The sequence below is a fragment of the Vidua macroura genome, chromosome 18 (genome assembly GCF_024509145.1).
Source record: "Vidua macroura isolate BioBank_ID:100142 chromosome 18, ASM2450914v1, whole genome shotgun sequence".
Lineage (NCBI taxonomy): Eukaryota > Metazoa > Chordata > Aves > Passeriformes > Viduidae > Vidua > Vidua macroura.
This window is the reverse complement of record NC_071588.1, coordinates 10,783,139-10,797,430: the sequence shown is the minus strand read 5'-3', so window position 1 is coordinate 10,797,430 and position 14,292 is coordinate 10,783,139. Positions and strand designations below refer to the sequence as shown.

The following is a 14,292-nucleotide window of genomic DNA, read 5'->3' as shown; positions in this document are numbered from 1 at the left end:
GTGTTGCTGGGCAGGGTGTACTCAGCCTGGCTCTCAGTGCTAAGCCTGCTGAGTAGCAGTTAGTCACTGAACAAAACCCCCAAAAGGGCATTTCTCCACCAATGTTTTCACTTGACTTATTGAAGAGAAATAAATCTCCAGCCTGTGGTTTTACCTTTTCTAAGCCATCTGAATTTTAAAGCGGCAAGACTCAAACTGAGTCACTGGGAAATCCACGGACTCTTGTCTTGGGAGATCTCAAATCAAATATTCATCTGTGAGTCAATGCCCTGCATTCTCACAGGCTTGTTTGTATAGGTGGTCAGCTTCTTGGGGAAGAGCAAGACTTGTGCTCCTGCGTGTGCCATGAAGAAATGTTCTTTGTAACTGCATTCACCAACCCTTCTAGTGCAAAAGTGACTCAGCCATTCAAATGCCCTTTCGTCCCTGATCTCCTGTTTGTAAATCCAGCTGATGCATCAGAAAGCCTTAGTCTGCAGAGCTGTGAGTCTGAGAAGGAAATCTCCATGTCCTTACATGTTTGAAACAAGTTAAAATTAAATGGGCCTGCTGAAACTCCTCTGCAGGCTCGCACGTGTTGTGCGCTCTGCCCAGCGCTCTCCTGGGGCTTCTGCTGTTACCCCTTTCTGCTGTCTAATGCCAAAGGATGCTCATGCTGCTCATGAGCAGCCAGACCTTGCCAGCTTGCAGTAATGGAGTCCTGTTCTCTTCCCCAGGTTATCCGGGCTTCCAAGCTGCCACCTACGCGAGTCGAAGTTACACTGGCATTGCACCTGGTTACACTTACCAGTTCCCTGGTGAGTGGAGCTCTCTGCCCTGTTCTTTGGTCTGCCTTCAGGTGATGGGAGCCCCTGGCATGATCTATAACCCAGGCTCTGCCCCTTTCACCCTTTCCCCTGTTTGGTCTTTCTTTAAATTGGAGATGGATGTGGAAGGGGGATTGGAGAAGCCCTGGAATAGGTGGGAACAGCTTGTCCTTCATTAGGATTATCCTCACACTGCAGTGGCAGGAAAAGCCCAAGGCTGCTCCGACGTCCTTTCTGCTGGCCTCCTCCGCAGGGCTGCTGCTGTGACACAGAAGGGCCCCGCAGCTCTGCCTGTCTCACTGCCTTTGTGTGTGTCTGTCTCTCTTTACCAGAGCTGCCACCACTCTGAAAGTAGCACAGAATGGTGAACCCCATGTGCCAGGGATCTCCTGAGCACACGAAAGGCAGGTGCCTGCAGCACTGCAGTTGCATTCTGAACAGTGCCTGGACCACTCACAGCCTTCACAAAGCATCTGCTGGGCCAGGGGGCTGCAGATCCCCTGCAAACTGGGTGGTTTCAAGCTTCTAATACTGCCATGTGCTGAGAACATGGATTCAGCGATCAATGGCTGGAACCTGCTGTGCCGCAGCTGCTCAGAGCTGTGGGGCCTCCCCTCCTGCTCTCTGCCAGGCCGGGGAATGAGGCAGAGCACACTTAAGGGACACACTGTGCTATTGCTATTTTCTAGAGTTGTGGCAACTCTGAGCATCCCTTCCTTACTCCATCCCTCCATGTGATGGTTGATATATGAAGTTTTGATATTAAGGGCTGGGAATGGGAAGTTTCTTCTTTGTCTGAGGTGAGCCCAGGCTGACTGGCTGAAAGTTGCTGTTGCCTCCTGGCTGTCTGGAAGCTCTCCATGAATCTAGCTGTAGTGGCTTCAAGTCCCTCATTGTAAACCTGTGCCAGGCTGAGTGTGGCACATGCTGAGCACACACTAGCCTTGCCGTTAAGAGGTCAGATTGGCCGGGTCACTGAGCGGGGCTCCAGGGCAGACCTGAGGCTACAGAGTGATGCTTGAACTCGCCCTGCCCTGGCCACATTTATTCCAAGGATAAATGGATCCTTTCAGCCTTCAGGGCAGGAGTCCAGCACCTTTCAGCACCAGTTATAAATCAGTTTAAAGAAGACTCTGGCCTGGTCGCAGTCTGGTTGCAGACTGCTCCCCCAGCAGACCCCGGCTGCTGTGTCTCTGGGGGTCTCCCTCGGGGCGTTTGATGAGTTCCTAAGCTGTCTTGCATTTCGTTTTTAGAGTTCCGTGTAGAGCGGACCCCTCTCCCGAGTGCCCCCGTCCTCCCTGAGCTCACAGGTCAGTCCCACTCATTTCCTAAACTCACAAGCTGGAAGGGGAGAAGGGGGCTTTGTGCTGTTTCAGTGGTGTTGCTGCTCCACAGCCTGGCACAGTTAGACTGGAAATGTGCCTTATTTCCTCTTTCATCTGGATAAGCTCCATCCGAAGCTGGGGATGGAAAGATGGAGAGGCAATCAGAGCCATGTGTATTGCCTCTGAAGAGGGCCATGCAGGTCCTTGCTGCTTGCCTCAATTTTTAGCTCCTTGCCCCAGGCTGTATGTAAACCAGATATGGAAGCTGCAGAGAGCAGAGTGACTTCCACAGGTCTACAAATGGCTTTAACCTGAGCTGTTGCAAGGATGAAATTTGGAGTGCTGGGAGGAGGGAGAGGGTGTGGATGTACTCCTGGTTACTCTAATCCCATTTCCCTGGGAAGGAGGGGCTGCAGGGAATGCTTTCTCTGCTCTGAGTGGTGCAGTTCCTCAGATACTCCCACACAGGCTTCCCAGGTAGGAGTGAGCGTGGTGGGACCTTGCAAAGTCCTGCACTGCTTGTAGGGAGCTGTGGAACAAAATAGGAGCAGAGGATTGTCCTCAGTGTCCTCAAAGTGCAAATGCCCTCCGGATCCTCAGCCCCTGGGGTGTGTGCGGTGTGTTCTCCCTACGTGATGTTCCTTCTACCTACTCTCCCCTCCATGGCCATGTTTTCCCCAGCTCTGTCCTGTCCCTGGTTTCTATCATAGAAAAGCAGCTTTGTGTAGCACCCTGCTCCCCATGTGCCATTTCATTTCCATAGTGTGCCTCCTTCCCAGTGCTTCCTTGCCCCCACCTGTTTCAGGGTTTGAATCTCTCTGCAAAGGGGTATTGAAAACCTTCCTAGGAAGCTCTTCTGCAATTAGCAGTACAAACAGGATTGAAAGGGAGTTTCTGTGGCACAAAACTATGTTAATCCTCAGGGACTCTGTTTGTGAGGATGCTGAGGTTGGCAGCCACCAATGAACAAATTTCCCTGAGGGAGGTAGGGGAAAACTAAATCCCATTTCCCTCATAACAAAACCCTTCCCTGACACCATGTATGCAGCTGCATAAGCACCTTTGAGCCTTCTGCTTGGCAAGCAAAGCAGATGCGTGTCCAGTTGTTTATTTACTTGTGTGTTTTTCTGCAAAACCCATCACATTTGTAGAGGAATGTTGGTGACTTGGTAGAATAGTTTTTTCCCTTCATGTCCACCCCAGGCTGCCCTGTGCCTTTTCCTAGCAGAAGTGACTTGCCTGGGGCCTGGCTGTCACTGGTGGCCGGGGTGCACCAGGGCTCTCCACAACAAGACGCTATTAGTTCTGCTGTCCTGGCTGGGTGCCACGTTAGCTTACAGTCCTGAGTATCTCGCTGAAGTACCAGCTGGGGATCGTGGCATTCTTCCCTCCCCGATACGCTTACCTCCTGTTAAGCAGGCGTTGTGCAGCCGCTTGGCTGGGCCGCGGCTGCGGTTCCCATGTATAGGCTGGAGTTGGCCCTGCGGAGGGCAGAGCCCAGCGAGCCGTGCGCTCGAGGGCCCTTGTGCCTTCGAGTGGCTGCAGCACACACGGGCTGCGCTTCACAGCTCTGTGAGGGGAGCCAAGAGGAGGGGATGGCACAGGCAGGGATGCACGCACACGTGCTTTGTCACCGCAACACAAACCCAGTGTCTCAGCAGATAAGACTGCAAAGGCAAGAAGGATTTTTCTTGGAAAAAGAGCTGGAGCTTTTGAGATTACCTTGCCTCCTTTCTCAGTAAAACCACATTCACTCATGTGTTAGGGACTTGCAGCAGGGATGGGGCAGGAGGGTGGCTGCCAGCAGCCTTTCTTTCCCAGAACAGCATCTTTGGGGGTGATGTGAAGCAGCAACATGCCTGCATTGGCCCAGGGCCTGTAATGAGCGGCTAACCCAGATAGAAGCCTCGTATGACGTTTGCTCGACACAGGCTGGTGCCTGCTACTAAATATTCCCTCCTAAGCTAGTCTGGGTTTCAGCCTTTACGCGATTGATTTGTTCTGACCTCTTTTTATGGTGCTCTAAACAGAATCACAGTGAATTTCACATTCAAGCATGAAATGCTGACCCAGTCATTTTAAGGGCAAAGAGAAACATACTGGCTAGATGCCTCCTGCCCCGAGGGCTGAATGCCTGTGGCAGTAGAGTTGGGAATTAGAACTGCTACATATAAATTAAGACTTACTGTTTTAATTAAGCCATTTCTAGTTCCTGCTCCCTAGGTATATATTTCCTGCTTTTCTACATTGAACAATGAGGTTCTGAGCAATCAGGAGCTAAACTCAGTGTGGGGAGAATGGTATGTCTTGAGCAAAGAAATAGGGAGAAAAAGGCTATTAAACTGTTATTCAAGAATATTAACAAGAGACAGAGGAGGGGCTGAGCCTCAGGATCTTAAGCTTCAGCTGCTGTCCCTGAGCTGTTGCCATTCTCCACGTTTACTGCCAAAATCTGGATCTGTAGCTTCAGATTAACTGCATCTTGAAAGCTTAGTAGTGACAGGATACATTTGAAATTGCCCACTTCTCATTCAGCTCTTGCACACCGTGCCTTTGGCTGCTCTGGGATGTGGGCTTGACAGAGCATGGCTCGTGCATTCCCCTGGACATTGGCTGTGCAAAAGAACACTGATAAATTCAGGGCTATGCACTTATTTGTTGTCATCCTTTAATGTCCTCTGTGGTGCACTAAGCCAGTACATATGTGTGAGCCCAGTATTTTGCAGTAGAAATGCATGCTCCCTTTGAGGAGTTTCCCATGTAGCCACGGTGCTCCTGAGATGCCTGTTCCTTCTTTTCCAGCAATCCCCCTCACTGCGTATGGACCGATGGCGGCAGCAGCGGCTGCAGCGGCCGTGGTGCGAGGGACAGGTAACTCCACTTTCCTCCCCAGCACGGGTCCTGTCACAGAGCTTTGCCAAGGGGCTGCGGGAGGGGGGGTGGGACGGGGTTGCATTTTTGGGATCTTCACTACGTAGTTCTGCTGCCTGCTGTAGGTTCCACCCCCAGTCGCACCGGTGGCTTTCTGGGCACCACCAGTCCCGGGCCGATGGCAGAGCTTTATGGAGCAGCCAACCAGGACTCAGGGGTCAGCAGTTACATCAGCGCTGCCAGTCCAGCCCCGAGCACTGGCTTTGGACACAGCCTAGGGGTGAGTGCTCCTTGCGCCCTCTGTGGAGGAGGGAGATGGGGAGTGTGCTGTGTGTCCTCGTGGTGAGGGAGCCCCCTCAGCCTACAGTCTGTTTTCTAGTTATGAAATACCACCCACTGCAGCATTGGCTGTGCCACTGCTGAGCCTCACACCTAGATGGATGGTGCAGAGTGCAGCAGCTCACTTGGAGCCCACATGTTTGGTTTCTGCTGGCTCTCTGATCACCACTCAAGGTCCTGATCTCCAGTTCTTTCCCTGATCTAGCTCAGGCTTTCCAAGAACCCATCTTGGCCCTGATACAGCATTCTGCAGCGCGATGTGATCTTTAGATCTGGCACCTCCAACTGAAAACATTTACTCTGTCATCTGGGCCATGACTGAATTTGTTGTGTTAGCAATTCTTCTTCACTGTTCTTTTGTTTAAGAGCGGGGTTTTAACTCTTTCTTCACAGGGTCCCTTGATTGCAACAGCTTTTACCAATGGGTATCACTGAAGCTGGGGACCAAGGAGGCAGGAGGTAAGACAGCTTTGAACAGGAGCAGGTAATGAGAGAGAGGAGTGAGGTTCTGAGCTGGTCTCTGTGCTTTGGCTCTCAGCTGAAGCTGTGAATGTTGGTGTGAGGCTCCATGGCCTGGCCCAGTCTGTGGGAGGAGTCCTGTGGCCAGCATGAGCTCTCTCCTGAACCAGGAGGCTTGGCAGGTTGGGTTCCTACTGAACGCTCCCCAGGCTGGGTGTGGAGAGTGTCTTGGTGTCTAGCACAAAGAGGAAGAAAATGAAGCACTGACAAAAAGAGAGAACATCTGCAGGGTCGGCCAGAGTCACAACCCAGTGATCTGAGAGACAAGCTTGGCTCTTCTGTGTGGCTGGGGAAGCCTCCACCATGCAGCTGGTTGTTCTCACTGCTGCCGAGACCAGTCTCTGGGAAGTGAAGTTTTTCATCTCCTGCCTGGGAAAAGGGCAGAAGGACAATCTGATCAGTTCTGGTATTGGTCCTTGGATGGGCTGAGAGGGAACTGGTTAATAGTCTTTGTTTGCTTTGTAAATGTGACTGAAGTTAGCTGGCTTAAAATTTAAAATAAAAAAAAGTAAAAAATCAGCTTTTCAAAAAGGAGGGCAAAAACTGGAGGGAATAGTGTCCACAGACAGGAGCCCATGGCAGCCTGGCAGGGCTGGACTGAGCTGAGTGCTGGGGAAATGGCTGGACTCTGCTATGTCCCAGCCCTCACAGGGACCAGGCCACTTGGTGTGTGGGACTTGTTTCCCAGGCCTGCACATTGCCATTGAAGACAGAAACATCCCTGCCATGCCCTGTCCCTGTGCCAGCCATGTGCAGAACAAGACTGTATTGGGGCAAAGTTTGGGTATTGGGTGTTCCTGTCAGATCACACCAGAAGAAAACCCCAGGAGGAAAGCTGTGGTTGTTCTAGCCCCTGTCCCTTCCCTCCCCTGCTGTTTCCCGCAGATTCCCCAGTGACCTAACCGAGGACAGCGAGTGGCTGGAGGATCTGGTGAGCCTCGGGGGATGAGCCAAGGTTACCTTTCTCTTGAATCAAACTGCACACTGCCGGCTGGCTGCCAGGCTCCTGCCGCCCTGCCCGATCTCTCCCTTTGACCAGACCACACTGGACTGAACCCGAGGAGATCATCTCGCTTTCCTACTAACCACCGACGGTTTACGCTTCCCCCTCCCTGCCCCCAGCCCACTGATTCTTCTTTTATTTATTTTATTAGCTGTTAGTTTTATTTTTTTATTTTATTTTTTTATCTTTTTTGGGGGCTGCCCCTTCTTTTTGTTGTTTGCTCTTTCCCGAGCTAGTAGACATATTTTATGAATTGGCTTTGTGATTGTGTTAGGTAGTTTTCATTGAGGAGTATTTTTATTTGGCTTTGAAACTGTTTTGAATATTTTCAACTCTGTTGTTGTTGTCGTCAGTGTTTTTAAAGCACGGTATGTAACAAGAATGCAGTTCTGAAGGGAAGAAAGAGACAGAGAGAGAAAAAAGGCTGAGAGGAACTGCTGTATTTCTATTTTTTTTAAAGAAACTGTTTTTAATTGTTTCTGTTTTGTAAATGTGAGGCTTTGAAAAGTGTGAAACTCCAAGGATCCGAAAACGTTGGACATCGCTATGGAACAAAACAAATGTATATTTTGCTAAGTGAAAAACACTATCCTTACAGCTGAAAGATTTTTTTTCCTAGGTTTAGTTTTATGTGGGGTTTTCTTTTTCCTCCTGTATAATATGTAAATATCATGAGCTGAACCTGGCTGCTGCCGGCAGCCTGGCTCCAAGGAGCAGCTCCAGGTCCTGGACTTGGTGCCGCAGCGTGAGCAATACTCTCCAGCAGAATCCTGACAGGACTTTGTTCTTTTTTTGTACACCTTTTACTGTAAGATTTTAAGACCTCTGATGAGATGAGATGAAAGGGGGGGGTGGGGGGGCGGGTGGGGTGAAACGTACCAGCCATCGGCTGTTTTGCTGAGCGGGTTAAAGCTGCTTCCAATTGCTTGATGTACAGACTCCATCCCTGGGCTCCGTAGCACCGGCTCTGGGCTGGCTTAGGGAAAGGGCTTTGCTGCCGTTGCTTGTCTTGGTTACTTTGAAAGGAATTCACTCTCCAAACTTTATCGCTTGCGTCAAGATTTCCTGGGAAAGGGGATCCTCCTCCGGAGGTGAGGGTATCGGAAGGGGTGTCAGCCGGGGGAGATTTGGGTAGTCGTTCTCTGAAGGGCAGGGCTCTGGGATGGGGATTCATTAACAGGGGAGAAAAGCATTAGGGTGGTGATTTGGGGGCGGGTTAAGGGCTTCTCAGGGATTATATGAATTATAGAATTGCAGCTTCCCGTTTGCTTTACTCTGTGTTCTGAAGACTGTGGGAATTTGTCCATTGTCCTGTGCGGGGTGATCTGGTCCCTTCTCCAGAACCTGCTAGGGCTTCCCCTGGTATGGTCCAGGCCTCTGCCAACCAGCACTCTGCCATGGGAGGCCTCCAGCAGGAATACATGGGGCAGGTTTGGGTCTGGATTTCAGTGAACCAAAGACCTTGTTAAGGGGGGTGATTAAGCCTTTTATTAAGATGCAGCCAAACTCTTTTCCCAGGGAAATAAAAGCTTCATCTTAAGTTTTAAAAATCATTCCCTCTCTTCCCCCAAACTGAGCCCCTGTAAAGGAGATGGGCATTTAGAAAAGGACTGGGAGGGCCACAGTGCCCACAGGGCCCTTTTTCTCTTCTGTCTCTCCCCCGTCTGCTGGAACTTGTCCTGACTTGGGCGATGCGTTTGGAGAGTTCTGTTTAGGTAAGAAGGTACTTAACAGATCAGTACTGAAAACACAAAGCAATAATTTTTGTTACTGAGACAAGAGTCTGTATGTCTGTTTTTTTAAATATTTCCTAATTAAAGAAGAGCTGCATTTTATTGGGTTTATTTTTATTCTATATACTTCAAATTTGGGTCTGCGGACAGCGCTTTCCTCCCTCTTGGTGTATGCGCTGAGCTGCTTCCATGCCCCCTCCAGACATCCCGGGCCAGCTGTGCTGCTGCTGGGCTGTGAGTCACTTTCTGGCCACTGCCTGGAGGCTGGGGCTCTGGTTTCAGGGTGGGCATTTTTTTTAAAAGAAATAAAGCTGTGTTTTTAAGCCAGTAAGTTATTACACTCCAGTGTTTGTTCTCTCCACACCTGTAACCCTTTTTCCAGATTTCAGTTTTAAATTCCTAATAAATTATTTGAAAACTGTCCTTCTCTGTCATTATTTGAGGGTGCGAGGTTTTCCAGTGGGGGAGATTTCTGGACCTGGCAGGAGTTGTATCCTGCCTTAAGGATAAAAGCCCCAAGCAGGTCTCTGACTTGCTGTTCTGCTCCCACACTTTGGCAGTGGCCAGTTTATAATGTGAGGCAGATCTGGTTTTAGTAGAGATTGTGTCTCTTTACCTTACAGAGGTTTTGTGTAAGTATTTGTAGGTTCAGAAAAGGAGATAATGTGGTGCTTACAGGTTTAGCACATGCCCTGGGTTCAATTGACTGTGGTGGACCAACGAAGGAAATAAAACGTAAGGAAATAAAATGTGGAGATGGGAAGAGTAAAGTCCTTAACAGACAAAAGAGAGAAAGGAGAATTTTAACAGTATGGAATAGTAGGGAACTCTGCAATAGGGCTTAAAAAAAAAGTCTTAAGCCTATAAATTGGAACCAAGTTATACGTTGGAATGTGCTCACAAGTGTACCAAGGGACCAGTGGCTTTGTATACAGCACAGGTTGGGGGAAACCAAAAATAGCATTGCTGGAAAAACCTTTACCCTGCTGGGATTTTTCTCATGAGGCACTCTTGTAATACTCATGTGCTTACTTTCCCACACTTGGTGATCCTTTTGTTGAACTAAAAATGTAGGAAATTGTTGACTTACAATTTTAAAAAGGCCAGTTGACTGGAAACTTTCTAGGAAACATCAATAATACATCCGATACTGAGAACAAGGAGGATACTGAGGAAAAAGGAACCAAACTCCTACATTTCATAGGTAAGAAAACAAATTTTTTTTTAAATTAAAAAGTTAAAAGGTGAGAATACAGAGAACTCTTAAGTGGATATTGAAGGGAAAGTTGACAGATTGATCTGTGGGCAAAAGATAAAATTATTTTTTCTGAACTAACTGTGGTACACATTGTCCTTTACATCAGCTTTTAATGTTTGTTCAATACTTGGTTAGAACACTGAGAATCTTAAATCAACTCAGCATCTGCTCAGCTGTAGGTAACCCACGAGTGGGGAGCCCCAGAATGGGAGCGCTGGAAGAGATCAAAAAAGTCGGAATGGATCTGGTTGTTCAGCACCATGTCTAGCTTTCCCTAGCTGTCCTATGGATATGTCAATATCCACCAGGTACTGTGGGTACCCTGGTGTAGTTTCAGACCCTATGAGGAGGAAGGTGTCCTCATCACCCCTTTTGGAACCTACTGGTGGGATGTGAGCCCAAAGCTTCCTGCATGAACACCCTGGTGTATCAGGCTATTGCAGAAAGGTGGCCTTTGTGTCCTCCTCTGCTCTTAAAAGCTGAGGGTTTGTTTGGTGCTTTGGAAATCAATGCAGACTTCATAACTATGTCAAGGAATTGTATCTTGAGTGTGTAAAAATGCCAAACCCATAGCCCTGAAAATGCCAGAGCCTCTGGGATCTAAATATGAGTGCAGGGTTTTTACTTATCCCTGACTGATTCCAGGAAGATTTTTCTTACCCATTTTTTGAGCTTCTTTCAAGGTTCCCAACTCTCCTCATCCCATGGCATAGAAAACCAAAGGTTCTTAACTGGGTTCTGCATTGGTGTTGGAGAATGACGAACTGCTCTAAGTCACTGAAGTCTGCTGTGTATGTTGAAACTTCTAAGCCTGGTTCATTTCCAATGTAGATTGCTTAAGGCCACATAAAACCAGATACTATTCCTTGTTTAACCCACCTAAAAATTTTCCAGGTCACTTGGGTCCTATTTCTTGCCTAGTAGTACCTCTTTCTCCTCTGTGGTTTTAAAGTAAAGAATAGCTTGATTTTTTTTTTTTTTCAGTTGAGCTTATGCCAAATGGACATTTGATGTGAGTGGACAACCTGTATCTTATTCTCTGAATTATGCCAGGAGGACCCATGGAGAGATACAGGATTAATGATACATGGGATACCATAAAAAGAGGATGCAAGTATTAGTGGCAGGTGGTTATTAGTGTGCCAGAAACTTCCAACTTAACTACCATACTGCGATTATTTTTTAGTAGAGAGCCCTTGAAAATAGCCAGATATTTCAGGCTGACTTCTAATAGTAGTACTACAAGAATTTAATAGTGAAAATCTAGAGAGCAAATATTTGCCTTTCGGGCTTTTATGGATTTAACTCAATTGGCCTTCAACTGGTCACGCCACAGCCTGCCGCCCATAGCCTCTGATGGAAGAAATCTGCATTTAGCAACATAAATACTGGCTCTTTTATCTCATACCCATGTCAAGGTGAGCCTGTTGTATAAAGACTCATTTCCCTTAGCACCAGTGTTTGTGTCAAGAGCTGCAAGAATGAAGTTCCTGGCCCTGCTTTTCCTGCTGTCAGGTAGGTGTAGGTGCCCTCGTCCTGGCGCTGGTAACCCTGAACCTGACTCTAACCACGCTCTGTGTCTCTCCCCAGTGGGTGCAGCCAGCGCCGAGGTCTCGTCCCGGGCCGTGTGGCTGTTCCGCGAAATGATCAAGTGCACCCTGCCCAAAAGCCACCCACTGCTGGAATTCAACCACTACGGCTGCTACTGTGGCTTGGGGGGCAGCGGCACTCCAGTGGACGAGCTCGACAGGTTTGTAAGACTGCTTTTACAAACCTCTTTCCTTGCTTGTACTTTTCTGCTTCAGCTTCATCCCAGCTGGCCCTGCCTATGAATGTTTACAAAACTCTCTGGCGGCTGTGAAGGAAGCTTTCTTTCACAGGTGGATTCAGGGGAAAAAGAATGTGCACTATCACACCTTGATGCCTTATTACTAAGATAAAATATAATTACAGTAGCTCTTCTATGGCAGCACAGTGTGCTCATTCCAGCATTTTTTTTGCAACAGTGCTGGGCCAGCAGCATGGATGCAACTCTGCACACTCTGCCTGGTGCTTGACCATCAACATATACAGGCTGGGCTGCAAAATGCTAGGAAATGGCATGGACAATTTAGAGACACACAAATCTGGCAGCCAAGTCGTGGATTGTGTTGGCTGAGAGCTTGTCAGCTACCAGGCACTGAGGGGAAGTGTAAACACTGGCTTTTGCTTTCCCGGTGCTCAATAGACAACTGTGAAGATGCTCCCATAAGTACATATGTACCAGACACCTCTTGGACCATGAGCTGGCACAACTGTGTCCCTTTGAGGTCCTTTGTGTCTGCCCTCTTATTGCTGGGTATCTTTTTTTTTATTGTCAAGAGTTTTGTCAAAGCAAATCTAATGTATTTGTGTGTCTTACAGGTCCGTTGATTCTGGTATTTTCTAACCTTTTTCTCCTTGTTTCCCAGGTGCTGCCAAGTACATGATAACTGCTACACACAGGCACTGAAAATGGAATCCTGCAAATTCCTCCTGGACAACCCCTACACTAAGCTGTACCGCTTCAGCTGCTCTGATGAGCAGATCACATGTAGCAGTACGTCCATTTCCACTTCACTCCAGATGTTCTCCAGCCTCTCTTAGGGTGGAGCAGGGCTGTGTTACACTCACACTGCTGAGGCAGGAAGGCACAGTGCAAGTTCTTGCCAGGGGACCTGGTTGTTAGAAAGAGGGCACCTCACACAGGCACTGGAATGAGTATTCTCTATATAGCTCACAATTTAAAGTTTGTGAAGATATATGGTACAACAGAATATAGAGAAACCCGTCTAGTCTTCAGGGGTTTGAGTACTTTTCTGGGAGGCCTTCTAATGGCAGTATCCAAGAGATCAGCATGTTATCTTGGCACTGTTATACATTTTCTGGCAGACACCTCTGATGAATAGTGGAGACTTTACAGGGCTCTGGAACAGAGGTAAAGAGCAGAGTTTGGCAAATAGGGCTGCAGGGAAGGGACAAAGGGGCAAGGAGAGAGATGGTTTGGCAGGAACACACAGCTTTCGGGCAGTGGGTTAGTGGGTAGAAGCCTGTGCGTCCCCAAAACGATGGCAGCAGTGAAACGGGTACACCGTGACAACAGAAATGCCAGCCCGAGCCACTGCAGCGCCTGGCGAAGGAGCCGCGGGCTCTGACCGCTCCTCTCTCTCCTCCAGGCAAGAACAAGGAGTGCGCCAAGTTCATCTGCAACTGCGACCGGGCCGCTGCCATGTGCTTCGCCAAGGCGCCCTACAACCCCGCGTACAAGAAGCTAGACACCGACAAATACTGCAAATAATCGCCTTCATGTGCCTCAGGGCGGCCGCAGGACCAAATAAACAAATAAATAACCTAAACCGACGCCCCTGGCCGCTGCTCACCGCCGCCTGAGGGGACGGGGCGGCGTGAGGGGAGGGAGGCCCCGCCCCTCTGCCCACTCCCTGGGTGGCGCCTCCGCGTTCGCTGATTGGCCCTCGGAGGCGGCGGGGGCGGGGCGCACCTGCTCGCGGCCTCGCGTGCCCCGCCCCGCCCCTCCCCTCGGGTGCCCTCAGGTGGGGCTGCGGCTTCCCGCCCTCACCCTCCCCAGGCCTCTCGGGGCGACCGTCCCTGCCTGCCCTCACCTCCCCGGGGCTCCTCAGGGCGCCCTTCCCGCCCGCCCTCACGCTCCTGGGATTCCAGAGGGCGCCCTTCAAGCCTTCCCTCAGCCGCCCTCGCCTCGGGCTGCCCATGCGTTAGCCAAAGCACAGCTGTCCCTCTTCCCCGGGGCATCGCTGTGTGAGGGTCTTGAGCCGTTGGGTGCTCCTTTCTCCTGAGGGTCTCCTGTGCGCTTACCCTGGGGAGCTTTTCCCCTGCCCTGTTCCCAGTCAGGAGCTGCAGAGAAGGAGGTAATGTCAGCCTGGAAGGCAGGGAACCCCTCTGAGGGACAATATCTGCCCCACTTTCCCAGCCCTGCCAAGGTCCTGTGCCAAAGCTGCCCCCACCCTTGGTACCGGTTTTGCTGGCAGATGTTTTTGGGGTGTGGGTGAACTCCTGGGGCAGGGTCTACACACACACCCTGCTTGCTGGCAGGGCATGAGGAGGGCCCTGGTTCATCATCAGAATGAACTGTTCCCAAACATGGAGCACACCCCGAGGATCTGAGAGTGCTCTGGGAAATGAGAAACAAATGGAGAAGGAAGAAGCTGGTTTGGTGTGTTATTGCAAGGTACTTGCAATGCCTTCCTTCTGAAATGTATCTTTGAGGGCATTAGAATGATATTGAGAAAGGATAGAGAATTGCATTTAGTTCTTTTCCTTGAAAAGGGGAGGGGATTGTGTCACAGCCAGGCATTCCATTTTATGGTAGATTGAGTCCTGGTTTTGTTGCTTATTTTTCCTCAGGTGTTTGTGTATGTGAATTTTCTGGAAACTTTGAGTGCTT

At 49.5% G+C, this 14,292-nt stretch overlaps 3 protein-coding genes across 10 annotated transcripts in view; all 3 read left to right on the top strand.

Moving 5' to 3' along the window:
* The window catches only part of MSI1 (musashi RNA binding protein 1), a 30,300-nt gene extending 21,281 nt beyond the window's left edge, over positions 1-9,019 (top strand). The window contains exons 10-15 of one of the 4 annotated variants that reach the window (XM_053994068.1): positions 717-797; positions 2,060-2,116; positions 4,934-5,002; positions 5,110-5,282; positions 5,735-5,800; positions 6,746-9,019. In XM_053994068.1, the coding sequence (XP_053850043.1) occupies positions 717-797; positions 2,060-2,116; positions 4,934-5,002; positions 5,110-5,282; positions 5,735-5,776 (422 nt within the window). In that variant the 3' untranslated portion in view covers positions 5,777-5,800; positions 6,746-9,019. The remainder of the gene's footprint in view (positions 1-716; positions 798-2,059; positions 2,117-4,933; positions 5,003-5,109; positions 5,283-5,734; positions 5,801-6,745) is intronic. The other 3 variants (XM_053994069.1, XM_053994070.1, XM_053994071.1) reach the window with 3 other exon arrangements.
* A 2,131-nt stretch (positions 9,020-11,150) lies between these two features.
* PLA2G1B (phospholipase A2 group IB) lies at positions 11,151-13,227 on the top strand. Its single transcript, XM_053994057.1, has 4 exons — positions 11,151-11,369; positions 11,445-11,604; positions 12,305-12,432; positions 13,049-13,227. Exons 1-4 carry the CDS (start codon positions 11,336-11,338, stop codon positions 13,168-13,170), a joined length of 444 nt encoding a protein of 147 aa, XP_053850032.1. The 5' UTR covers positions 11,151-11,335; the 3' UTR covers positions 13,171-13,227.
* A 182-nt stretch (positions 13,228-13,409) lies between these two features.
* The window catches only part of PXN (paxillin), a 62,154-nt gene continuing 61,271 nt past the window's right edge, over positions 13,410-14,292 (top strand). For 3 of the 5 annotated variants that reach the window (XM_053993453.1, XM_053993452.1, XM_053993448.1), the window contains exon 1: positions 13,410-13,756. The gene's annotated coding sequence lies outside the window, so the exon portion shown is untranslated. Of the gene's footprint in view, positions 13,757-13,940; positions 14,077-14,292 lie in introns of all 5 variants that reach the window. The other 2 variants (XM_053993451.1, XM_053993449.1) reach the window with 1 other exon arrangement.

Coding starts and splice junctions, on each gene's coding strand:
- PLA2G1B (XM_053994057.1), top strand. CDS start 11,336: ATGAAGTTCCTGGCCCTGCTTTTCCTGCTGTCAG. Junction 11,370..11,444: donor CCTGCTTTTCCTGCTGTCAG/GTAGGTGTAGGT, acceptor GTCTCTCCCCAG/TGGGTGCAGCCAGCGCCGAG. Junction 11,605..12,304: donor CCAGTGGACGAGCTCGACAG/GTTTGTAAGACT, acceptor CTTGTTTCCCAG/GTGCTGCCAAGTACATGATA.